The sequence below is a fragment of the Chanodichthys erythropterus genome, chromosome 10 (genome assembly GCF_024489055.1).
Source record: "Chanodichthys erythropterus isolate Z2021 chromosome 10, ASM2448905v1, whole genome shotgun sequence".
NCBI lineage: Eukaryota > Metazoa > Chordata > Actinopteri > Cypriniformes > Xenocyprididae > Chanodichthys > Chanodichthys erythropterus.
This window is the reverse complement of record NC_090230.1, coordinates 12,522,065-12,548,940: the sequence shown is the minus strand read 5'-3', so window position 1 is coordinate 12,548,940 and position 26,876 is coordinate 12,522,065. Positions and strand designations below refer to the sequence as shown.

At 37.7% G+C, this 26,876-nt stretch overlaps 1 protein-coding gene across 12 annotated transcripts in view; it reads left to right on the top strand.

The window, feature by feature from the left end:
* Positions 1 to 26,876, top strand: part of patj (PATJ crumbs cell polarity complex component) — a 128,723-nt gene that overhangs the window by 17,694 nt on the left and 84,153 nt on the right. For all 12 annotated transcript variants that reach the window (XM_067396064.1, XM_067396060.1, XM_067396063.1 and 9 more), the window contains 18 exons: positions 1,562 to 1,664; positions 1,767 to 1,855; positions 2,133 to 2,274; positions 3,239 to 3,370; positions 7,089 to 7,168; positions 7,589 to 7,645; positions 8,175 to 8,309; positions 9,283 to 9,459; positions 9,595 to 9,663; positions 9,971 to 10,189; positions 18,142 to 18,348; positions 18,730 to 18,837; positions 23,238 to 23,525; positions 23,902 to 23,974; positions 24,056 to 24,152; positions 25,465 to 25,542; positions 25,643 to 25,714; positions 26,536 to 26,713. In XM_067396064.1, the coding sequence (XP_067252165.1) occupies positions 1,562 to 1,664; positions 1,767 to 1,855; positions 2,133 to 2,274; positions 3,239 to 3,370; positions 7,089 to 7,168; positions 7,589 to 7,645; positions 8,175 to 8,309; positions 9,283 to 9,459; positions 9,595 to 9,663; positions 9,971 to 10,189; positions 18,142 to 18,348; positions 18,730 to 18,837; positions 23,238 to 23,525; positions 23,902 to 23,974; positions 24,056 to 24,152; positions 25,465 to 25,542; positions 25,643 to 25,714; positions 26,536 to 26,713 (2,304 nt within the window). The remainder of the gene's footprint in view (positions 1 to 1,561; positions 1,665 to 1,766; positions 1,856 to 2,132; positions 2,275 to 3,238; positions 3,371 to 7,088; positions 7,169 to 7,588; positions 7,646 to 8,174; positions 8,310 to 9,282; positions 9,460 to 9,594; positions 9,664 to 9,970; positions 10,190 to 18,141; positions 18,349 to 18,729; positions 18,838 to 23,237; positions 23,526 to 23,901; positions 23,975 to 24,055; positions 24,153 to 25,464; positions 25,543 to 25,642; positions 25,715 to 26,535; positions 26,714 to 26,876) is intronic.

Here is a 26,876-nt window from a genome sequence, read left to right as displayed (position 1 = left end):
CATTTCCCCCCCATCAAGACATTACTTTATAACAGTTAAGAACCTTTTCACCTACATTCTCATTGCTGTAATGCAAATAAAATACATCATAATAAATATACAAGTATTTATCTAACATAGTATTAGTTTTACCACCTTTACTTTTTGCAAAATTTTTTTAAATAAAATTAAAACATTGTATTACAATAACAATCACCATTTATAGAAATGAGAATCTAAGAAACACAGAATATTTAGTAAAATAATCATTTAAATAATATTCAAGTAAAATATCTAGATGTATTACTGCAGTGAGAAATTAAAGGAAAACCTGCTTTATTATCATGTCTAACATGGATGGACAGACAGACACACAGATGGATAGATGGATGGCTAGATAGATGGATAGATTGATTCCCATTAAATATAGGTTGATTTCCATTAGATTGGAAAACCAAACATGGGTGTATAGACAGACAGACACACAGACAGACACACAGATAGATAGATGGATAGAGATGGATAGAGATGGATAGAGATGGATGATGGATGGATGGATATGGATAGATAGATAGATAGATAGATAGATATGGATAGATAGATGGATAGATATGGATAGGTATGGATAGATAGATATGGATAGATAGATGATGGATAGATGGATAGATATGGATGAATAGATATGGATGGATAGATATGGATGGATAGATAGATAGATATGGATGGATGGATGGATGGATGGATGGATGGATGGATGGATGGATAGAGATGGATGGATGGATGGATGGATGGATGGATAGATAGATATGGATAGATAGATATGGATAGATAGATATGGATGGATGGATAGATATGGATGGATGGATAGATATGGATAGATAGATATGGATGGATGGATGGATGGATAGATATGGATAGATAGATAGATGGATGGATGGATAGATAGATATGGATGGATGGATGGATGGATGGATGGATGGATGGATGGATGGATGGATGGATGGATGGATAGATAGATATGGATGGATAGATGGATAGATAGATATGGATGGATAGATGGATAGATAGATATGGATGGATAGATGGATAGATAGATATGGATAGATAGATATGGATAGATGGATTGATTGATTGTTTGATTCCCATTAAATATAGTTTGATTCCCATTAAATAGTTTGGAAAACCAAACATGTATGGATGGATGGCTGGATTCCCATTTAATAGACTGGACAGATTGATTGATTGATTGATTGATTGATTGATTGATTGATTGATTGATTGATTGATTGATTGATTGATTGATTGATTGATTGATTGATTCCTATTAAATAGATTGGAAAACCAAACATGGGTAGATAGACAGACAGACAGACAGATAGACAGATAGACATGGATGGATGGATGGATGGATGGATGGATGGATGGATGGATATACTCATTAGATGGATTGGAAAACCAAACATATTCAAAAAAGCAGGTACAAATAGGGCTGAAAATGTTTTCAGAAGATTCACCTCATAAATTAACAGTTTATAAACAGTATCTACATACAGTGTCAGTATCTGATCTGTTATTTATGCAGCCAAATTTGGAGGGCTATGAAATCCACGAAGTTGCTTTAAAAAAGAAGGAGGGCCAGAGCCTTGGGATCTCTATAATCGGATACAACGCTTTGACCACTGAGGGTAAGAAATATATTTTGCCTTGTTTTTCCCAGAAACCCAAATACTAATCAGTTTGCTGTTAATTATTATTTACTCTCATTTCTCGTCTCTGTTGCATGTCAGATGCGGTGGGGGTCTACGTGAAGAACGTGGTTCCAGGCAGCGCCGCTGAGCAGAGCGGGAAAATCCATGTCCACGACAGGATAATAGCAGTGGGTTCTTAATCACTTTTTAATGAGCTCTACCTTAATTAGCCCCGTGTCTGTACGAGCGCTCTGACAGAACAGGACGCCAACTAAGCAAGACGTCTCTTTCATCTTGCATTGATTCACAGTTTAATAAGAGCGGGTTTGAGCGTGGACGCAGTCAGCTGTCATGCTCTCCCCAGCCTCACGCAAGGCTAATCAGTCCTGGTGAGGTGAATTGGAGAGCCTGGTTATAGCTGAGCCTGCAGTGACTTCTTGATTGTCTTTGTGTCTGTGTGAACAGTTGGATGGCGTGAACCTCCAGGGATTCACCAACCAGGAAGTCCTAGAGGTAATGAAGCGGACAGGCGATATCATACACCTTACCCTCATTAGGAAGATCACCTCGCCCAAGAGGATGGCCGTAGAGAAATCACTAGATAAAGGTAAAATGATGAATTTGGAATTTCAATTTTATCAGTCAATATCACTTGATTTAAAATAAGAATATGAATCATTCTATCAAATCTTAATATTATATTTGTATTCAATAATAAATATTTCAATTTGATTGTAACACATTAATTTAAGAAAACAAATAATATATGAAGCTGTTGGGTTTTCAAACTGCATCAAAACAGGAAATTCAAACAAATATTTATATTTACTATGAAATATTTAAATTTAACTTTAATGTGTTTTGTTAATTTTTAAGAAACTAAATGTGTTAAATTAAACACAGAAAGCAATGCAAATCTGCATAAATTCAATAATAATAAATCTTTCTTTACAAAAAAAATTACAAATAAGAAATTATATTCAATTTGATATTAAATGTATATTTATTTAAATTAAATATATTAGAGATTTAGAATATTAAACATAAAAACTGATAAAATGTATTTTGATTTTTTTTATAAAGTAAATATTTTGTTTCTTTTTAAATAAAGAAAATAAATAATATTTGTAATTATTGGGCGGTCAAACACACACAAACAGTATTGACCTCTTTACATCTCATGCCTACTTGACTCTTACTGCACCACAAGTCCAAAGACCTTAGTCCAAACCACAGTCTCATGAACAGGATACATGAAAAATCTGCCCATGGTGCTCAGGACAGACATGCTGTTGACACTCTGTGTGAGAGTGTTTGAGTTTCCATCAAGTCATTTTTGTTGGAGCTTTTATTACTGTAAAAATAAAACTCTAGGCCTACCTGACATTATAGCTTTCTGTGTGTAATAACGGACTGTTTTTATGATCTTCAGTAGTCTTGGATTGACTTTACAATTTGACATTTTTATATATATATATTTGAATGTTTTTCAATTGGTATTTTTGTCTGGTTAAAAATGATACAGAATTAAATGTATATGTTTATATACTTGCATGTCTGTTTATATACAGTCCAGAGAGAGTCGTCGCGCGTGTCTCTAAAGAGATCGTCTGAGATCAAGGCGCGGGCGGATCAGAGGGGCTCTGTGGTGGAGTCGATGGACCCTGCTCTGAGTGGGATCAAACAACAGCTGCAGGAGAAAAGTGAGTTACAACACGCAAACATGTCCGTTCACACACATACAGGTGCTCAACAATATTGGGTGGTTTCTCAGACATTAAATGATATGAGACCAACCTGATAGCAGTTGTTCAGACTCTTTGTTTTGATTGGCTTAGTGGTTTACACTGATATGTAGGGTGCTCATGCACTAAAGGCCCAGTCACACCAAGAACGATAACTATATCAGCGTCTTCACCAACACATAATATCAATCTATTTATTCTAATGCCGGGTTTAGACTACACATATTTTTGTCTGTTACGATAGTCACTGTGTCAGATTATGCGATTTTGACACCCAAACTCTTATGTCGTGGACAAGAAACACGTCAGACTACATGTTGCTTCCCGACCAATCATGCTTACCATCTTTTAATTATGTGCGTGATGTCATAGAGAAGGCGGAACTAGCAACTGCTAATGCTAATTCCAGTGCTCACTGGGTTGCTGAAGCACCTCCGCTATTGTTCGTCTGCATTTATCTTTTTTCACTCTGTTGTGGTAGTACTTGGTTTATAGTAATTAGCTGCCAAGCACATACTTTGTACAGGCAAACAAATGAACACAGAATATTAATGTAACATGAGATTTCTCGTTAACCGTTTTTTCCATTGAAAATCATTATAAAGAAAATGCGTTGCGTTCATATTCTGGGCTCATCTCTTCGCCTCTATACATCATGCATCTTTAAAAAGTGTTAAACTGAATTTGATCTTTTAATATCACTGTTTTAGTACATTAAGGCACATTAAGTGGGTTACTCTAAGGATTCTTTAGGCTGGCGTCAGTTCACCCTCTGCCTATGCTGCTTCATCAGCCCTTTATTTCTAACGGTCTATCTGCGTAGTTAATCTCTGTTTAAAATTAAGTGGTGCAACACAACTCTATTTAAAATAAAACCCAGATTAACAAATCCTTGATTAGTGTTAAACTAAGTGCTTAATTTAACCCTTACTGGTACAACCCACCCTTGTGTTTTTCACCCTATTTTCCGTTATGGAACTTTTGAACGATTTGGCCAAAAGTTATAAAACTGGTCCTGTTGGAGTCAAATGATATCCAGTTTTACCATATCAGCCATTTTGGGCATTGGCCATTTTGCATTTTGTTGCAAAATACTGTATTTTTTTTGGAATGCATTAGCGTATCATTAACAAATTCGTTATGGGTCATCAGCACGATGCCCTGAAGGAGCCTGAGAAGTTTTGAGACATAATCAAATATTCATAACTTTTGATGTGGTTGACTTATTTTCATGCCAAGTCCAGTGATAACTAACATGCTAGGTATCACCTTATGGTTTGTGCAAGGTTGAGATTTAACATTAAAACAACGTTCGTGAATATCTTCATAACCATTTCGATCGAGACGAAACCACCTTAGGAAATTCAGAATCATAGGTCATGGCTATATGTTAAAGCCCAAATGCCAAAATTTCGATTGTAAGTCGCAAAAAAGTTGTGCATGGGTAATTTTTATGATAACCCTCAACCTTGTCCAGTAGTCAAATATATAAATTGTATTGCCGTCTATTGTTGTGTCTCAAGTTGTTTGTTGTTGGTGGAGGATTTTACGTCACGTACACTATGCTAAAAAAAATCAAAGTATACTTTGGGCTTTAGACTGAGGAATCTGATCCGGGTGCGCTCCCCTCTGGATCGGGGTCAGGTTCAGGGCAGCCTCTACACCATGCTTAGCAGACATTGTTTCAGTCTTGCTAGCTGGCAGATATAAATATGGCAATAGGTGGACTGGAAGCGGAAGAGCAGGCCTTGGCTGAGGCCGAAGCAGCCCGGAGCTCTGGTTACATTCTGCCCTAATTAATCCGGACAAGACCCGATACCTGCCAAACTCCTAAATAAAGCGTTCTGTTGCACTGGGCCAATACATGCCCGGGATAACAATGATTGGTTGTCAGGGACTCATTTCCCAAAGCTGGAATCATAGCACGTGTAAAATGATAGCCGCCCTCAAGTCAAAACACACACCACTTTAATCATGCTTTCACCTCCAACTTTTTTCCCCCCGTGGTCTTAGAAATTATATTGCCATGTGAGCGTGTAGATGTTTAAATATTTTCTTTATGGATAGTGCTCGACTGTTTTGGTACATTGATGTGACATTTGATAAGAGCGAACTGAGAGGTTTCACTAAATTTCACCCTTCGATTTTAAAGATAACTACCCTGGAAGTGCCATTAAATGCATTTCTTTTGTGTCATGTGAAGTTGAAAGTCTCTGGAAACAGATGTTTCAGCCCTACTGTTGAAAAATGTGGACAACACGGACTAGTTGCTGCCGGGGTTTCTGCGCTTTTTCCAAGTTCTGTCACACAGGCCGTTTCGACCCATTAAAATCATTGCAAAAGTTGACAGCAAGAGCGCTCAATCACAGAGACGCAGTGACAATCGGTCCACGTTGGTATAATTATAGTCCACAGTTGCTCCAGAAATGCCCACAGCAGTTAAAAACTACAGGAAGTACTATGTAAAACCTCATTTACTCAACTTTTGTGGGTCTGCAGTAACTTTTCCCATGCGATGCCCTCTATTGAATGTTGAGTGACGTTTGGATAGGGGGTGGACATTCTTTCTCAGTGTCAGCGGAGTTTTTCCTGATACATAAACATAACAAGCCATTGGCGTGATCAACATTTCCCCTGTTCTCCATATTTTCCATTGTGCAGCACCTGGGCTGCAGATGTTGGCTGGGGTTTGACGTCCCACGTGTAGAAGCGATGCATTGCTGTATTAATGTAGTCAAACATTTGTGATGAATGGTGTTGTGAGTGAGGCGTTAGAAATGCTAATTTAATCAGGTCTGCATCCCTTGCTCTCACTCACTCACTGACTTTACTTTTTAATGTAACATGCTTTAGCATAGTGGTTCGCAACAGGGCCTTAAACTCTTGAAAAATGCATTTTTTTTGTTCAAGTGGTCAGTAGTGGAGATTATTTTTCATTGATTTTTGTTTTTAATAATATATATACTTCTGTTCAAAATGTTGGTGTCGGTACAGTTTTTTAAAAAAGAAATTTATATTTTTATTCAGCAAGGATGCATCAAATTGATCAAAAGTGAGACATTTTAAAAAGATTTGTATTTCAAATAAATGCTGTTCTTTTGAACTTCCTATTCTTCAAAGAATCCTGAAAAGCAGCCAAAACTGTTTTCAGCATTAATAATAACAAGAAATGTTTCTTGCGATTCATGTCTCTATTGTTTGAAAAAAAAAAAAAAAAGTGGTACACCTAAATTGTACCTTATTCATGGCGAGTACCTGTTAAATTTACAGCTTAGGCTACAGAAGAACATCTTTGTTTCCTTACCCAGAGCACATTTTCTCTGAAACCCCACACTACACTCACCCCATATCATAGTTAAGGGTTACAAGTGCCCATAAAAGCTGTTCCACACATTTATTTGCCTCCATTGCCCTTTGGGCTTCCAGCCGATAGTGTTCCCTGGCGTCCCGTTGTCGTTTTCTGCAGTATCACTACTGACTCCTCTCTCAACTCTTGCCCTCGGCGCACTCTCAGCCCTCTGATTATATTCATCCATCAGCTTGACATCAATCCCATGCTAGTATGCGGCACCTGACATTAATGTCATACGTTTCCACTCACTCTGTCACGGACAGTGGGCACCCAAATGGCGGTAATTGACTTTAAACGCTGCTCTCATTATTGTGTGTGTTGTAGTGCAAGAGCCGGCCCTGCTGACGGAGATGGAGCTTCGTGCTAAATGGGAGCAGGCGCTTGGTCCGCATTACGACGTTATGGTAAGCAAAAAAGAAGAGGAAGTAATGTTAACAGATGCTAAGTGCGGCTCTCAATTAAACATGAAGCAAACTGCACATCAGCAAGAACCGCCGGCACTTACGCATGCTGTGATAAGAGATGTTCGATCGACCAGCTAAATCTGGCTGTAGATTGCCTCAGTTGACTCCTGTTGGAATGGAGTTCATGTGCTGACATACTGTTGTTTGGGTTTATTTACCATAAAGGGAGTGTGTTGACTAAACCAGGTTACCACTGTGGAGTTGTTTTGTTTTTGTTTTGAATTTTTATTTATTTTTTGGTTTATTTTGAGGTTTTTAGTTTGTTTTTTGTGTGTGTGTGTGTGTGTGTGTGTGTGTGTGTGTGTGTGTGTGTGTGTGTGTGTGTGTATACTTTTTGTGTTACATTTTAATTTTTTACAGGTTGTACAGCTTGACCCTGTCATAGAAGATGATATTGAGCTACAGAAGTACTCCAAGGTAATGTGGAAACAGCAGTCACAATTTATGATTCATTCATTCAGCTCTAGTAGGGCTGGGCGATCTATCAGATATTCATAATATATGGTGGACATGGAGGCAAGTTAGTCACACACGCAATCCTTCTTTGTCTCATGACTTGCAAGCATGAGAGCATTAAGATATTAGATAATTTTTTAGCTCCTCACAAGTTGTTTAATTAATTTCCATTAATCAATTTGTTTCAAAGGATCAGTTCATAACCCTGAACAATTTGTATGCATGATCACACAAAAAAGGTCTGTTGAAGTCCCCACCTAAGCTTTTAATATTTTATGTTTTAGTAAAAATAAATGTAGGTAAATACAGCTATACATCCATGACTATTTGGTTGAAATTATGATTCCTTTTAATGGAGATAAATGACCATTTCAAGCCCTTTTGAGCGAACACTTAAATATCAAGAAATATTGAATCTCGACCAACCACACTCAGTAGTGACCACAACGTGAGTGGGTCTCGTTCTAACTGTGAAATGATGTTTCTACAGCTTCTCCCAATACACACGATGCGCTTGGGTGTTGAACTAGACTCTTTTGATGGACACCACTACATTTCTACTGTGGCTCCTGAGGGCCCAGTGGCAAAACATGGGCTACTTCGACCAGAGGATGAACTTCTGGAGGTAAAGTCATTTTAAAGCGAATTAATCAGCGTCTACACTGGTGACGTGGGCCCTCCCGGCACCCTCTATATTTGGCATTATGGTTAGGTGGGCTCCCAGGGTTTGGCCAGCCTGCAGTTTTGCTTTTGGCTTGCTTTGGTGAGCCTCTTCTCAGTTGCATTAATAACACTGACCTTTGCATCCTGCCAGCACCAAGCCTCCAGGAAGGCTTGCTGCTGCTGCTGCTGGCTCATAGATGTTCTGGCGGGAGGGCTCCTGAGTCTGACCGAGGCCATCTGCATGACTGTCCCCTGCCCTAACCTCCCCACTGGCCTCGCTTCCTGCCCCCTTCCCTCTAAACTTCCCCCTCCCACCTGGTCTGGTGGCCGAGGGCCGCTGTGCCTTCAACCTGTTGCTGTTGGCAGTAGCGTGGATGGTTAAAGCAGGGGAGATTTGCAAGGCTGCAGGGGAAGTGGCTTATAGGGAGATGTGGCATGCCTCAAGGCTCCATCTTGGGGCTAATGCATTTGTTGTGGAATCTTTTATGAAATCGCAAATTTCAGTGTAACTGCTATCCTAATCTACTCCTCTTGGCCTTGCTAGATGCTTGGAAGCCCAATGGTGCATCAAAGGTGTGGATGTGTGGATGTATGTGTGTGTGTGTGTAAGGGAAATCATGTGTGGAGACCATGGCTTCCTCCTGGTTTGGGCAGATGGCACAGTGCCGCCCCCACTCGCCATAGCAACTCCAGGCTTGCCCGCTCCATTAAATGCCAATCAAAGATGACCAGTGGATGTCACAGACATATAATAAGCACCCCATACAATGTTAATACAATTTTTGTCACACCCTTGTCAAATGAAAAAGTTCCAGTTTATAATTGACCATATTTTTAGTACCTCTACTGACTGCCTGAGAAAACCGTGTGGTGTTACACGTTCTTTATGTTTTTAAGTGAAGTTTCTCCCAATAAAATGTGTATTGTATTTGCAGGTGAATGGAGTACAGTTGTATGGGAAGTCTAGGCGAGAAGCTGTTGCGTTTCTTAGAGAGGTTCCTCCTCCCTTTACTTTGGTTTGCTGCAGACGCCTCACTGAAGAGGGCAGCGAATACCACCCTGAATCTGAAGAGTGGCACTCATCCAGCCCCTCAGCCAGCCTACAGGAACAGGTAACAGAAACATACATGCACAGGGCCCAAAATTAACACTCAACAACCGCCAAATGTGAGTAACTTTGGCAAGTTACTCGGAATTGGAAAACTGCAAATGTATATATACTTGCTCATTTTGTGTTAATTTTATAGATTGAGAATAACCTCGCCATGTTGGCCAAAGATACAAGTCTACGCAACAGTATGAGGGAAGAGTTACAGGTTTGTCCATATCCTCTAATAAAACATTACTACTCAATTTTAGCACAGTGGTTCTCTATTGGTTTTGCTTCAGGATCTACAGGATTTTACATTGGACATCATGTGGCACCAAAATTGTTTGTTATACAAAATTAGATTTTTATTTTATTTTATTTTTTACATCAAACTAGGTTAATTTTTTTTATGTATTTGAGCATTTGATTGATTAATCAACCTCATCAGAACAGACCTGCGACCCATTTTTGGGCCCCAACCCACCAATTGAGAACCACTGCTAGCTCACCGTTATTTGTGCTTTTCTTTTAAGGACCGTCAGGCATTGGCAATGGAGCGGGAGGAAGACAATGAAGGAGAGCCTCTAGAGTCAAGAAGCCCTGAGAGAGAGCAGATGGATGAGGACAAGGATGATGAAGAAGAAAAAGAAGAGGAGGAGGAAGGGGAACTGGCTCTATGGTCTCCAAACGTGCAGGTGTTAAAACTAGAGAAAGGAGAGCGAGGTCTTGGCTTCAGCATACTAGACTATCAGGTGGGGAATTACCTCATTTCTTTTTTTTTTCTACCCCCCCCCCCCCTTTTTTTTTAACCTTTTCCATATATTTATCTTTTTATTTTATAAGAAAAATCATGGGGAAAAAGCTTTGCCTTTCAAGAAGAACTATTTGCAGAGCAACAAAAAATATAGTTAAATCTTTCAGTCTTGTTTTATGTCAACTGCATGTTGGAATCAACAGTTACCGTGCAATGTAAAGTTGGCTATAAATTAATAAATATATGCAGTAAAGACAAGACCAATCACAATTCACTATGTAAATAGATATATGAAAGAGGTTCAGTCACACTCATTTTACAAATATTATGATAATTATATTAATGTCTTCATGATCTGTTGCATTTTAAATGTTGTACATATTGATAGAATGTTCAACATTTAAAATGTAATGGATAAGGAAGAAGTAAAAGGGAGATTTTTAAACTCTAAACAAAACAACACACAACACATCAACACATCAAAGGCTTAGATCACCCAAAAATTAAAAATCTGTCATTAATTACTCACCCTTGTGTTGTTCCAAACCCGTAAGATTTTCATTCATCTTCGGAACACAAATGAAGATATTTTTGATGAAATCTGAGAGATGTCTGTCCCTCCATTGACTGCCTTTGCAACTACCACTTTGACGCGTCAAAAAGTTCATAAAGAGATCGTAAAACTAATCCATATGAATTGAGTGGTTTAGTCCAAATTTTCTGAATAGACTTGATCGCTTACACATATGTATACATTGATCAGCAAACATAAGCAGAAGCTTAACCATACCTGAATGACGCACAAGAACAAACCTCTTCTGCAAGCTCAAATGTGCCGCGTAACACGAGAATGAACGTCATTGGCTATGCAGCAAGTTTGAGTTTCTGGAAGAGGTTTGTTTTTGTGCGTCATTCAGGTTGGTTGAGCTTCTGCTAATGTTCGCTGATTAATGTTTACATGTGAGTAAAAGCCTAAATTAAATCTGTTCATCATAAAAAGCCATCAAGTCTCTTCAGAAAATTTGTACTAAACCGCTCAATTGATATGGATTAGTTTTCCAATCTATGTATGAACTTTTTGAAGCTTCAAAGTGGTAGTTGCAAAGGCAGTCAAAAGAGGGACAGAAATCTCTCAGATTTGATCAAAAAGATCTTTATTTGTGTTACGAAGCTGAACGAAAGTCTTACAGGTTTAGAATGACATGAGGGTGAATAATTAATGACAATTTTAATTTTGGGGTGAACTAACCCTTTAAGGCTGAAAATGTTCCAAAATAACTGAAGATTGCTTGGAAACCTTATGTTAATTAGAATAAATTGATGGCAGAAGTTTTGTATGTCTACGGTTTAGAACACACCCTGACCATAATGTTTAATGAATACTGCTGCCTTGCAAAAAATAAATAGTAATAAATAGACAAAATGACTGGTATCAGACCATAAAATGTTACATTTTGTTCAAAAACAGTACCATTGATCCGTGTTTTCTGTAAATTGTGCCATTCATAATTTTCTATCAGCTTTTCTTTTTAAGCAGAGGAAAAAGGAGACCAGACTCAATTAATCCCCCTTGACTTTACAGAAGTGTGATCACAGGAAACGTGTGTTGATGTCACAAGTCTTTGGACACTGAACAAAAGAAAGCAGTGAAACCTTTCCGACTATGGCCGCCGCTGTTTATCTGGCCCTGTGCCAACCGTCAAACCCTTTGCTCTGCTCACTTAGTACGAAAAGCTGCTTTCCTCCTTCCTTCATTAGCCCTCTAATCAGGGTTAGTACATAACTGCACGTTGATCCTGAATCAGAAGTGATCATGTAATGAGGCCACTTAGAATGCAGAACCTCTCCCGCAGACCTGCTCTCCACCACTCCTGTGGGACGCCTCGGTTTTATATTATCCAGCCGTGGGTTCCAATTGATTTCATGCAGGGAAACGGTATTGGCAGGAGAATGCTCATTCTTTTGCAACTTCATCAAGACTGTAATAAATGGCTGCCGCATCATGGTGAAAGTGGACTGGGATCGTGTTTTAACGGTAAGGTGTGCTTCTTCCTCGTCAGAGGCTGTCTTGAGTGATGGGGGCCATGGCGACATGGACAGAATTACATTTCTGCTTAATGGTGGTAACCTGAGCAGTGATCCCTTAAATTCTTCTTTTCTCTTCATCTCTTTGGTAAATGAAGGAATGAAGATGGAGGAGGAATGAGGGAACTAGGGACAGAGTCCATAAGCTGTGAGCTAGAAAAAAAAAATATTTTGCTGACTCAAAGTCCTTTTGTTTAACTTTTTTATTGCTGTTACGAGATTGTATGAAGCTACGCCAGGTTTTTTTTTGTTTTGTTTGTTTTTGCAGCATGAAAAAGTACAAACGAATTGCATCAATACCGCATTGATAGTCTGAATCTGAGATGATCTCATCCCCACCAAAGCAAGAGGAGAAGAAATTCACAGTCCTGCAACTTGGATCATAGATCATTGTCATGAAGAGGCTGAAGTGCTAAAGCTTACTTTGCAGATCTTCTGGAGGAGTTGCTGGTGCACCCTGGGGTTTATTGGAAGCCATATTGACCTGTGCAGCTTCCCCTCGGTCGAACTCACCGTCTTCTTGCTCTGCACCAGCTGAGCCCCCTCCACCTAGCCCCGTATGTTTGCTTATCTGCACCAAAACGAGCGCTTTTCAACCCCAGGGCCTGGTGCATGATGGGTGGGAATTGATTCAGAGGAGGAGGGGGTGTAGGCACTTGCAGAGTTGTGAAAGAAGTGTTAAAATGTCCATAAATATATGAGCTGTAAGGAATTGCCAGAAAGACGAAAGCGGGCAACTCCCACAATGCAATGATGGGTATGGTCTTCTACGGTCTTCTTGCCAGGGTCTCTCCGGTCTGCAAGGGGGAAATTGATTTTGCTGCTCTCTCCAGTAAGAGGCCTGAGTTGATAAGGCCACGTCAAGTCCTGCAGACATGCTTGGAGCCTTCGAGAACCTTCAATCTCCCCCTCTTTCTACCGCCCTTCTTCTCTTCTCATCTCAACCGCTAGTATTACCCTCAACGCAAGGAGACCTTGTAACCGCAGCTAGATTGATGGGAGCCCACGGTCACACTGACAGCTGGAAACCAGGGAGTTTTTCTTCCCTAAATGACACCCCTGACTGCGTGAGTGACTTGAAGTGGCGACGGCGAAATCATTTGGAGTCGAAGCTTGGTTTTTTGCTCTGACAAGAAGTAAGAAGCTCTACATGGCAACATGAGAAGCACCCCCTTGGTCCTCCTAGCCATCCAGTCTTGAAGGTCAAATGATCTGAAGAGTCGAGCTGTGACGGTTCTGTTTTAAGTGGGATTATACTCATTTAAAAGTCGTTACTACAAGTTCTCACTAACTATTGAATGTTGCGTATGAAGTCATGGTGCTGGACTGAAGTTTGATTGAGCAGCTCTCCTGCAAAGGGTTCAGGGTAGATGTAAGCTGTTCAAAGGGAATGTAGCTTAACATAACCCTCTGTTTGGGTAGGATGTCGGCCCTACACCAGCTTCAAAAAAGAAAAATGTCTCCGTTCACAAAAATAATATACTTGTAGTGTGAAATTATAGCATGAAGAACATGGAGAATTTGAACTGCAGCATGTTCTCAAAAGGTCTACAAATGCCATTTTGCAAGTAGGCTGTAAACTCTCGGTGTGCAAAACAAATTTATTTGTTAGTAGGTTGTGACTGTATGGCTCCAATAATTCTTGCTGTCCAAGGACAAGAGATCTGAAAGAATGAAATTTTTTTTAATAATTTCGATGGTTCAAAGAACCTAACCTGCACTTCAATACAGCATTTAGTCTCATCCAGTGAATGTTTTAAAGGAGAGTCATAAGTCATCCCGGATTGTTATTATTTATTTATTGTTTATTTATTCTGTGGCCTGAAGCTGCAGAAACTGACCAAGGGCTATTTTATTACCGTCGCAGGAAAATAAGCTACCAAATCGACTGCAGAACTCCATCCTGAATGTTAATGCGTTAAAGAAGGATATACATTACACGTTTCAGCCATGAACAATTGATGTAACATCATGTTGTAGGTTCTCAATGCTGTCTTCCGATATTAGGATCCAATTTGTAGCATATCCAAGGGAGATTTGTTTGGATTTACTGCCATTGTCAATTCTGCACTGTCTATGGCACCTGTTTCTATGTCAAACAGCTGCCCACAGCTGTAAGCTTTAAAATAAACAAAGGATTCTGCATTGTTTCTCCTCCTTGACTTGCATCAAGGCTTCAATGCACCTCGCAATATTAACATCATAGTTAGTAGCGAGAAAACGTTATGTGAATAATTACGTGGGTAACGTTCTGCCATGCATTCTTTTTCCTCTGTTATGGTATGGTATTTCTAATTGGAACAGAAAAAAGTTAAAATTGTCAGAACTTGGAGCCTCAAGTTACAGTGCTTGACCTTTGTGTGATATGCCGCCTGAGGTAACGCTGTAGCTTAACTCTTCGCTTCATAGAAAATAATGCATTGGAAAATATTGATGCGAGTCATTTAAAATGGCCTTATACCTAACCAAAGTTAGTTTCTAGCTTTTCAAAATCTTTTTGAAGAAAAGCGACATGAAGCGAGGTAAAGAAGTGGGATAGTATTGAGAAATTTAATTGTGCAATTTGCTTGTCCATGGAAGTGGCATCCTTTGTTTTCCTCTCAAGGCAACTACAGTCAGAACAACCAAAGAAGGATTAAAAGAGAAAAAGCAAGAGACAGACATCCTGGAGTTCCTGGTATTCTGTTCAGCAAGATTGAAGGTGAGGCAGAGCGCAGGAGCAAAACAGATGACTTGGCCTGCCGTTGATTCCTGCAAAACAGCAGATTTACTGTCCGCCTGACACCACGCTGAAGAATTTCAACCCGTTTGACAAGCAGGGCCAGCCAAGGGAACGCTTGGAGGAGACAGTAGTGAACCTAAGCCAGCAAGAAATATGGGAGATCCATTCCGGGCGCCAATGCTTATGCCCATCTGTTAGCTCGCGGAGAGTTTCGACCATTATTAAGGTTATGTAGACCACAGGAAAACATCATGACGGATTTGTTAGCGTTGCCCTAAACTGATTGAATCCAATTTTGACTGGCTATTTTTAGCTGCCGTTGGTTGTGTGGAAATTTTGTAATGTGCAACACCAGCCAGGAACTTCTGGGATTGTTGTTTTCTTTGGATCCTGCGATGTTCCTCACACCTGTAACATGGAAGACCGCTACTCTGTCAGTGAGCCATGTACTGTACACCATCTAAATCATGTGGACACTCGAATGGAAACGAACATCCATAACGATCACCGTCTTTATTCCGTAACAGGTGACGTATTGTCGTATTAGGAGCCCCTTGTGCTGGTCCGTTCCCCCTTGGCTTTTTCCCCCCCATATAAAAGCTGCTCTACTGACATCACTGGGCATGTGGGATGAGAGCAGGGCTTGGAAAGCAAAGCATGCTTGGCTGGAACCCGGCAGCCGGACAATGCAGCCTGTGTCCTCCTAAAGCGCCAGCTGGAGTGGAACTTCAAATCCTCTCTCCAACTTTTTCCTGCCTTTTTTTCCCCCCTCATTCTTTCCCTTCTAGCAGGCCTCAGTTCCTCTCACTCTGAAATTGCTTTTCTTTTCTCATCTGCTTACCGTGCAGCAGTGGCTCACTGGGTAATCAGGGGGCAGTAATTGCTGGGCTTGCTGACCAACTTTTTATGGTTGGGTTTGGTGAAGTTTCCTGGTCCGCTGTCCGCAGTTTCGCTCAGGGCCTCCACTGAAGTTCATTGGTAAAAATCCTTGTCAAAAATCTGTTATTTCCTTGTTCTGGTCTTTGTGATCTGAACCTGTCTTTTGTGGCCCTGTCCAAAGATACAGATGTCAACTACAGGAGAGATTCATGTTAGAAATCTGCAAGGACTTTGTATTCGGCTGCTCTTTTGACATGGTCGGTCGTAAATGTTCATGGGCAGATAGATGAGATTACTAATGACTGTGCTCCCGCTTCAGTTTTTACTCTCAAATAACTACTTGTTAATCACTTTTATATTGTCATACGCCACATAAAAGCCACCCATATGGGTCATGAAATATATTGTTGGAGACATCAAATCGGTTGAATTGCAGTTTTATGGTAGAGCTCCCCAGAGATGTGATTGATACTGTGGCGCTTGGGTTGTTGGAGTGGGAAGTTGGCCTCATTTGGCCTTTCAGTAAGTTTGTCACGCTCTTTTGGAAGTAGGTTTTAATGCGTGGGTCGCCGAGTCATTTCTGTTATGAAGTACGTTTTCATGTCACTATATATATATAGTGCATTAAAACCTACTTCCACACACACACACACACACTATATTATATATTATATATATATATATATATATATATATATATATATATATATATATATATATATATATATATATATATATATATATATATATATATATATATATATATATATATATATATATATATATATATATATATATATATATATATATATATAAATATAAATATATAATATATAATATATATAAATATATATATATATATAAATATAAATATATAATATATAATATATAATATAGTGTGTGTGTGTGTGTGTGTGTGTGTGGAAGTAGGTTTTAATGCGTGGGTCGCCGAGTCATTTCTGTTATGAAGTACGTTTTCATGTCACTATATATATATATATATATATATATATATATATATATATATATATATATATATATATATATATATATATATATATATATATATATATATATATATATATATATATATATATATATATATATATATATATATATATATATATATATATATATATATATATATATATATATATATATATATATATATATATATATATATATATATTAATATATATATATATTAATATATTAATATATAATATATAATATATAATATAGTGTGTGTGTGTGTGTGTGTGTGTGTGTGTGTGTGTGTATATGTATACAGTGCTAAACAAATTTATTAGACCACCACCCAATGTTAGGTTTGTGCCACAGCTGCCCTAAACTAACAGTATTGATTTTTTTTTTGTTTCTGTAATGGTTAATCCACACCAGTATGTGTAATCTCTTTAGTCACAGTAGTGTTTCTAATGCTAAAAAATAATTATTTTTGTGATTTTAATGAATTCAAGATAGATCGCACAAAGGTTTAATCAAAAGCAAGTCTTTGGGAACAACTAGAAACTATTTGGAAGTCATTAACGCCAAAGACTGTGGAAAAGTACTTAAAATGTACAATGCCAGCAAGAATGCAAGCTGTTATCAAGGCCAAAGGAGGCCATACAAAATAATAATGAAATATATAATTTTTTTGGTAATGTGTGAATAAAGACTATTCAGTTGTTTGAGTTTGTTATTTGCCTAATAAATGACTGTGAAGAGACTGTGGAAAGTACATAAAAACAATGCCAGCAAAAATGCAAGCTGTTATCAAGGCCAAAAGAGGCCATGTTTTTTTTTATATTTATTTATTTATTTATTTTGCTATTATGTGTGAATAAAGACTATTTAGTTCTTTCAGGTTATTTGCCTAATAAATGACAATAACATTTTTAGTTTTAAACAAGTTTTTGACAGATTCCTAAAATATTTGTTTTCTTTTTATTATGAGAGGTGGTCTAATAAATAAATAAATATATTTCAAATTAGGTACTGCATAACTGGAACGACCACAGAAATAAAAAAGCTGCTTGTTTGCAATTTTCCATTCTATGCTTACATCTGTTCAGTTTTAATTAAATGTTTGTGTTAAGATTTAAACAAATAAACTTCAAAAGGCAGTCGTCATGATGTGCTTTTTTGACATGACTGTGACATATAGGTTAAATCGCGGTCACCATTTTTCCAATCTGCTCATGTTTTTTCCCCCTGTGTTTTTCTGTTTGTGTGTTTGCTATGGTCTGCATTGCCCTCTGCAGGACCCTCTGGATGTTGCACGCTCTGTGATCGTCATCCGTTCTGTGGTGCCTGGAGGGGTAGCGGACACTCACGGTGGGCTCCTTCCGGGTGACCAGCTGGTTTTCGTCAATGACACCCATCTAGACACATGCTCTCTGGCCCAGGCCGTAGAGGTTCTCAAATCTGCTCCACCAGGGATAGTCTACCTTGGAATTAGGAAACCGCTGGTATGTAATTATGGCCCCGTACTATTAACAATCAGTGTTTATTTGGTTAAATATTTAAGATTGGAGGATATTTTCAGTTTTTTTTTACTTGAGGATCATTACAATGTCTGTTTCCACCACAATATGATTTTATTTCTTGATTTAAAAATTTATCTTACAATTATCCTCTTTTTTTTTTTTCCTGATGCAGCCTGCCATGTAAATCAGATGAATGTGAATTGGATTACATTAACATAAGCATAATAAATGCTTGTTTGGCTTGTAGTTAAATAATTAGCTCCTACTATTTACAAAAGACTACATAAGATATGTCCGTTTAGTCACTAAGTTTATTTTGTATTGATATTTTGTATTTTTTTTTTGTTTCTATGAACTATACAGACAGAGGACAGAAGTAGTGGGCAGCAGTCCACTTGGTCTGTAGAGGGCGCCGATGAGCAACCAGTGGCAAAGCAGGCCTTCAGCCACGCTCTCCCATCTATGCCAGAGGTATTCAGAATATGCCTTAACTTCACTTATTTTGCAGGCTGTTAATAATTATATTCAGCAAGGATTCATTCAGTTGATTGAAAATATCAGTGCAGGCATTAATAATGTTACTAAAGATTTCTTCTTCAAATAAATGCTGTTCTTTTGAACTTTCTAATCAGTAATACGTCAAATCATCAAAAACTGTCAGGCAACTTTGAACTGAGTATAGTAAAACTGTATAATAACTGTCTGACTACAGATTAAATTTTTTAATACCATAGATATAAATATGATTATTTTAGCTTGATGAGTTGGTCACCAGAAGGTTGTAGGATCAAATCCTACAAAAAATGGGGTTAAAAGGATAGTTCACCCAAAAATGTTATGACTGAATTTCTTCTGTTTAGCAGAATGTTCATGCTCAAATATATATTGATCTGAACCATGTTTTTGTCATAAACATATTTTAAAAATAAATGCAAGTCATTTTAGTTAAGTTAATAAGCTAAAGTTAGGCTGTTGGTCCTTGGCATGAAAAAAGTTTAAGACCCTGCATTAAACATCTGTGAACAGACTTACGTCCATCAATATGTAGGAAGGAAACCCATGTACAGTTGTGATTAACAGAGTATGAACTGAAGCGAGAAGGAAAAAGAGTGCGAGGAAAAAGGAACAAATGAGCGAGTCTCCTGAGAGGGATCTTTTTAGAGGTGATGCATGACCTCTTCTATGGGCCTTTGAAATGTACCGTATTATCCTTGAATTTTAGCAAAGATGTAATTGAGGCGGCCGAGTCAAGTGCTGTCGTAAATCTACTCAAAACGAGACTAATTGCACCATTAAGATTTTAGACTCTGCACATTTTTCATGGCAAATTGGTTCTGCTCTCTGCAAGAGTTGGCGGGGGGTGGGGGACGAGTGAGAAAGGCGCTGAGTCGGCTTGTTGGAGCGACGCGGGGGAAAAGTGCGCTTTCAGCTCTTATGATCCGTAAGTGTGTGGAAGAGGGAGAGGAGGACAAGCTCCGGCACCCTGTTGCAGGGATAGAAAGAGCTGCTTTGTATGCAGCAGACAGACAGGAGGTGAGATGTCTCTACCTTACACGCCCCCTCCAACATCAGACGTTTCTGTTAGCGGATGATTTAGGGGGAGGAATGTTAAAAGGGGTATAAAGTAGCATAGGTTTTCGCTATCAAGAGTTTCGGTATGGGGGGAATCGACTCAGAAACTGAAACAAAGTCGTACAGGTTTGGGCCTTGTTTTGACTAAAGATGACGTTTTTAAGAAATGTAGATATAAATATGAACTTTTTTGCTTGCATTTGGTTGGTATGGCCTTGTGGTTCAAGATTTTGGTTGGTCGCCAGAAGGTTGTAAGCTCAAATCCCGCAAAAATCGGTTTATAAACTATTATCGGTGTGCCGTTACAGGGATTTTTCTTCCAAAAATTACCCTCTCAGAAAGTGTTACAAAGTCGGGCTATTTTAGACTGAGTATAGTAAAATTGTTTAATAAATGATTTGACTAAAGATTACATGTTTTTTAGCAACATTGATTTAAATATGAACAATTTACCTTGATGAGTTGGTCACCAGAAGGTTCAAATCCCTCACAAATTGGGGGTTAACCCTCTGGTCGTCTTCGGTCAAAAAAATGACACAAAATTTTTACGTTTTAGAATTTTTTTTGCTTCATCAGAATGGGATGACACTTTTGACTTTTGTCGCATTAGCTATGTGAACACACAAAAAAATCGTGGACATGATTTGGATATGTTAAAGGGTCGAAAAAAATAGTTCCTTCATGTTCAGAAATGACCAACATAGGAATTGAATGGGAAATACGGAAAAATACGAGAATCTTTTGGTGGTACAAACAGTTCAGCCACTGTTCAGAAAAACAGTGCAATGAAGGGGTAACACTCTAAAATGTCAAGAGTGCAAAACAGACAAATTAAACCCCCCAAATTAAATGTGAAATAAAACCAATAATTCAGCCACTAGGTGGTTAAAAAAATAAATAAACTGCAAGGAAAAGGTTACACAAAAGTACAAAACTGACACACCCACTCAAAAGACACACTCACTTACACACATGCAGAGACACACATACAACACACTATTATACACACAAATGAACTGGTGTGGCTGTAACAATACGGTAAAATAAGAGACTTAAATAAGAGTTTGAAATCAGATCAGACCCAGAATAAAAATAAATACTGATGTCTAAAAACCACTAGAGAATTTATAAGCCACTTTATATAGAACTATAAAGGAATATAGTGTTTACATGATTGCATTACATGTTTTTCTTTTTTTTTTTTTTTTTTGTCCCACCAGATGGCACTAATCTGCCTTCCAAAAATTGGTTTTCAAATGCCTTTAACATGGAATACTGCTTAAAAAATATATTATAAATATATATAAATGTATAAAAATATATTTTCAATGGGGAAAAATAGCTAATACAAATTGTATAAATATTGCATAATATCATAAAATACCCTCAACATTTGAAATAATAATCAAAAAATATTATTGAACAAAAAAAAAATACAGTGCTCAGTATAAATGAGTACACCCCCTTTGAAAAGTAACATTTTAAACAATTTCTCAATGAACAAAAGAATTTCCAAAATGTTGACAAGACCAAGTTTTATATAATATCTGTTTAACTTATAACATGAAAGTAAGGTTAATAATGACTTAGAGAACAAAATTTTCAGCTTTATTCAATTTAGGGTGATGCAAAAATGAGTACGCCCCACTGAAAGTCTCTGGAGCAAAGCTAAATTTAGACTACAAATTTCATGCTGTCAGCAATGGCACCACATGGAAGAGAAATGTCACAAGACCTGAGAAAGAAAATAATTTCTTTACACCAGAAAGGTGAAGGCTACAAGAAGATCAGCAAAGCTTTACTTATCAGTCAGAATACTGTAGCAAAAGTGGTACAAAAATGTAAAAAAATGGAACTGCAACCATCTCACAGAGACGTCCAGGTCGTCCACGGAAGTTAACACCTCGACAGGAGCGTCTTCTGATGAGAAGAGTTGAAGAAAATCGGCATGCAAGTTCACTGCAGTTATCTAAAGAAGTAGAAAGCCAAACTGGGGTGACTATTTCCCCTGACTCAATATGGCATACACTGCAGAGGAATCCACAAAAGAAGCCTCTCCTGAAGCCCAGGCACAAAAAAGCCCGCGTAGAGTTTGCCAGAGCCCATGCTGACAAAGATGAAGACTACTGGGACTCTATACTCTGGAGTGATGAGACCAAGATAAGTGTTTTTGGAACTGACGGCTTCAAAACTGTATGGCGTCACAAAGGTGAGGAATACAAAGAAAAATGCATGGTGCCTACAGTGAAACATGGTGTCAGTGTCCTTATGTGGGGCTGCATGAGTGCTGCTGGTGTTGGGGAGCTGCATTTCAGTGATGGCATCATGAATTCACAGATCTACTGCTCTATACTGAAAGAGAAGCTGCTACCATCACTCCGAGCCCTTGGTCGTCATGCACTTTTTCAACATGACAATGATCCTAAACACACATCTAAGGCCACTGTTGGATTTCTGAAGAAGAACAGGGTGAAAGTGATTCAGTGGCTCCTGATCTGAACCCAGTCGAACACCTATGGGGATTTCTGAAGTTGAGCATCACTCTCCATCCAGCATCCAGTCTCTAAAAGAGGTCATTCTTGAAGAATGGAAAAAGATAGATGTTGCAAAATGTCGCCAACTTGTTCATTCCATGCCTAGAAGACTTGGTGCTGTCATTAAAAATCATGGAGGCCATACAAACTACTAGATGTAGTAGTTTTTGTTGTGGGGTGTACTCATTTTTGCATCACCTTAATTTGAGTAAAACTGAAAAATGTGTAATCTAAGTTATATTATTAACATTACCTTCATGTTATAAGTTAAACAGATGTTATATTAAACTTAGTCTTGTCAACATTTTGGAAATTGTTTTTGTGTTCATTGAGATATAGTTTAAAATGTTACTTTTCAAAGGGGGTGTACTCATTTACGCTGAGCACTGTATTACATCGGTTTTCCTGAAAAAAGTTACATTTCAAAGCTTCAGTCACTTTTGACCACGAAGGAGCCAAGTGTGACTCCTAAACAAAGAGGACCAGAGGTTAAAACGATAGTTCACCCAAAAAGGCAAATTCTGTCATCATTCACACCCTCATGTTATCCCAAAACTTCAACTTACTTTCTTCTGCGAAATACAAAAGTATATGTTTAGCAGAATGTTCATACTGTTCTTTTCTGTCTAATAATAGTGGATTTATACAACCAAGCTCGAAAAATGCAGCATAAAAGTGGTTCATATGACGCTCCCTACGTTTTCTTAGCTTTGTGTGAAAAACAGATGGAAATTTAACTTGAAAAGTCATGTTCTCTGTGGCTAGGACTTTGGAAATGTCTTATCTGATGACCTGGACGAGGAGCCAGAGCTGATCCTTGACGCTGAGCCCCGCTATGCCTCTCCCCTCACCACTGTTGATCTCCTGCCCGGCCTGGAGCGAGAGATGACTGTGGATGAAGATGATGAAGAGCAGGAGATGGACACTATGAAGGATCAAGGGAGCTCCAAGGTCAAGGACGCTTCATACCTCAGCGAGGAGACCCGTTCCTGGGAAAAACCAATGACATCCAGCCTCTACAAGTTCAAAACTCAAGCTGATTCGCAAGAACAGGTGATTCATAATGAAATGCGATGCCAAAGATGCTTTTATAGGCTTAAAAAACATTAATTGTTTTTTTTTTTTTTTTTTTTTTTTTTTTAATAACTGTAACACTGTAAATGTATATATAAAATAATAAAAACAATCATCTTTTTAGCATTAAATCAATTAGTTTTAAATCATTACAATGCAGCAAATAAAAATACAAAATTTTTTAATGCTTTTTTTAAATGACCTGGACTAGTTCCAGACTTTCATTAGATTCATCCATAGCTGTCATCAAGTTCACAGCATTAGATTTTTTTTTTTTAATTTTTATATAAGATCTGACACCTTTCTAAAATAAACTGTATACATTATTGAAATTATTGTGTTGTTGTTGCCACAGTTTGCTGAGGTGAACAATGATATTTGCACAAGCTTTGAGAAGATTCAGCTGCAGTTCTCACAAATTCCCCTCAGTAAGTGTTTGTCCTTAAAACAAGGTTTAATTGAAATAAGTGCAGTTCAGTACAGTTTGATATTTATACGTCTGTTCTCAGGTCAGTCTGCCTCATGGGTGGAGGCAGCAGACAGCGGGGCAGACTCTGACTCCAGAAACGAAGGCTCAGAACTTACCTTGACCGACACTGACACTGAGTGAGTCTCCGTGTGTAATAACACACATACCCCACTCTATACGTCACTCAACTAACTTCTGTTCACTCACAAAATTACCATGTTGTCATTGTTTTTTTTTTTTTGAGAATACAGATACAGATAGCAGGTAATATCATGTCAATGTCATTTATGAGTTCTTAAATATTTTTTTATAGTGCCTGTGTTCATTAAGATTGATGTATTGTGAGGAAATTTAAATACCATGTTTTCTAATAGATCCATAATGCCACCTGCTGGAGAAATGTGGTGCTTAAATTAATTGGACAGCTATAAAACTCGATTTTTTTGAAGATGTAAAAATAAGATACTCAAATTAAACAGTTTGTGGTGTTAATCAGAAGTTTGAGATTTATGCTTTTTGATATGATACAAGTATTAGAAAATGATCATGCTTATCTTAATTATGAAAATGAGCTTCCACTGCGCTATAACCCAGGTGTGCTAGAGAAATGGATATAAAATGCTTTGTTGATGTCGAATTAGTGTGAAATGCAGCGGAGTCTCAGCCAGCTGTTAATGATGAGAGAGTGTGTGTGTGTGTGTGTGTGTGTGTGTGTGTGTGTGTGTGTGTGTGTGTGTGTGTGTGTGTGTGTGTGTGTGTCCTTTTGGTTTGTGTACACATTTTTTTTTTTTTTTTTAATTAATAGCAAATTATTTATTGTATTTACTATGCACAGTATTAATCTTTAGACTGGAAAAAAATATATAATTCAATTGTAAATTTAAAAGATAAATGTATGTATTCTAAATTGTCAAAATTTATTACATAACATTATTATTATAACATTAGTAAATAATAATAATTGTATACTATCATTATAGTTGTTTTTTGTCACCTATGCAATTGTATAATATATTTCATATTAAAAATTATATATATTTTTAGATTCCATTTTTGTAGCTTTGTTTACAGTATGTAGCTTGGTTGACCTTAATTGAGACAGGAAGTGATTTAATTTTTTGTATCAGAGATTTTAAGTCAAATAAGCCTGTTGGATGACTTTGAATTCTTCTTTTTTCATTATTAAACCAATTCAAATCATACTTTATGATTTCCTGCTATTACACTGAAATTCATTATTTTTTATTAATTCATGCTGTTTAATCAGGTGAAACATTTCAGTAGTGTCACTTGATTTTGTGAACTCAAGACTTCACAGATCTGAGTTGATTAATGTGAATATGATCAAGTCCTTCATTTTACATAAACCCGATGAGTCTGATTCAGTCTAATACGACTGTTGTACATCTATGAGGGATTTGCGCACTCACTTTATCTCTTGCTCTGCAGATCTGTGCAGCGGACTTCCTCTCACAGCAGGAAGAGAAGAAACCAGGGCGCTGCCGGTCCAATCAGAGGAGGCCACAGGTAGCAAATAACTTTTCTGCATTACCGATTACTGAGAATTGATAATAATTTAAGAATGTTGGTTATTATTATAACTGTACTGTATATGTATTATCCGCAGTGATCTGCCAGAAAGAGAGGAGGGAGAAGGTGAGGAGACGCCTGCGTTCAGTCACTGGGGTCCCCCACGCAGGTAAAACGCACTATAAATGCTGAATTTGTGTGTGCATCAAGAGATTTCAATAGAAAGGTGGAAGTAACAAAATGTATTGACATAAATAATTGACACCTTTCTAAAATGAACTGAAGTTGTATATTTATAATAAATTTATAAGTTAAATTTTAATGCTATATGAAAATAGTATTATTTACAAGATATCTGACATACATGAAGGTTTAAGTAACAAACATTATTTTATAGTTTATTCAATTCTATATAGTGAGAGAGAGAAAATATTATTGTTGTTGTTGACCACCTTCTTTACTCGATAACATTTTTTAATGTTCACGTACCTCAGTTGACCTAAATAGAGCAGGAAGTGATGATTTAATGGTTTTGTATCAGAGATAATAAATCGAATTATCTTCATTAATAGTACGTATCAATAATATATCTTTATATACACTACCATTCAAGAGTGACAGTAAGGACATTTATAATTTTACAAATTCATTTTACCGTTCTTTTATTCATCAAAGGATCCTGAAAAAATGGTTCACAGCACAACTGTTTTCAACATTGATAATAATTAGAAATCAGGATATTAGAATCATTTATGAAGGATCAAGTGACAGTGAAGACAAGTAATGATGCTGACAATTTCAGCTTTGTATCACAGGAATAAATTACATTTTAAAATGTATTCAAATACAAAAAAAAAATGTTATTTTTAACTGTAATAGTAATATTTCACAATATTACTCTTTTTACTATATTATTGATCGAAGAAATGCAGCCTTGGTGTGCAGAAGAAACTTCATTCAAAAACATTATTTTCCTTTTTTGTGTCTCAGAGTGGAGGTGTGGCCAGAGACACAGGAGTCTCTGGGTATCAGCATAGTGGGCGGACGTACCGTTATAAAGAGGCTGAAGAACGGAGAGGAACTGAAGGGCATTTTCATCAAACAGGTGCTGCCAGACAGCCCAGCTGGACGCACGGGTGCCCTTAAAACAGGAGACAAGATCTTACAGGTCTGAGAGCCACACACATGTTCAGAATCATTTGCTCTTCATACAGCTGTTGCTTATTAGTACACAACTACACCCATTAATATTCTGGTCTTTTCCGCTTCCTATCCATTTTAAAGGGGCCGTGTTCTTTCTTTGTAGCATTTTATTTATCCCTGAATCTGCT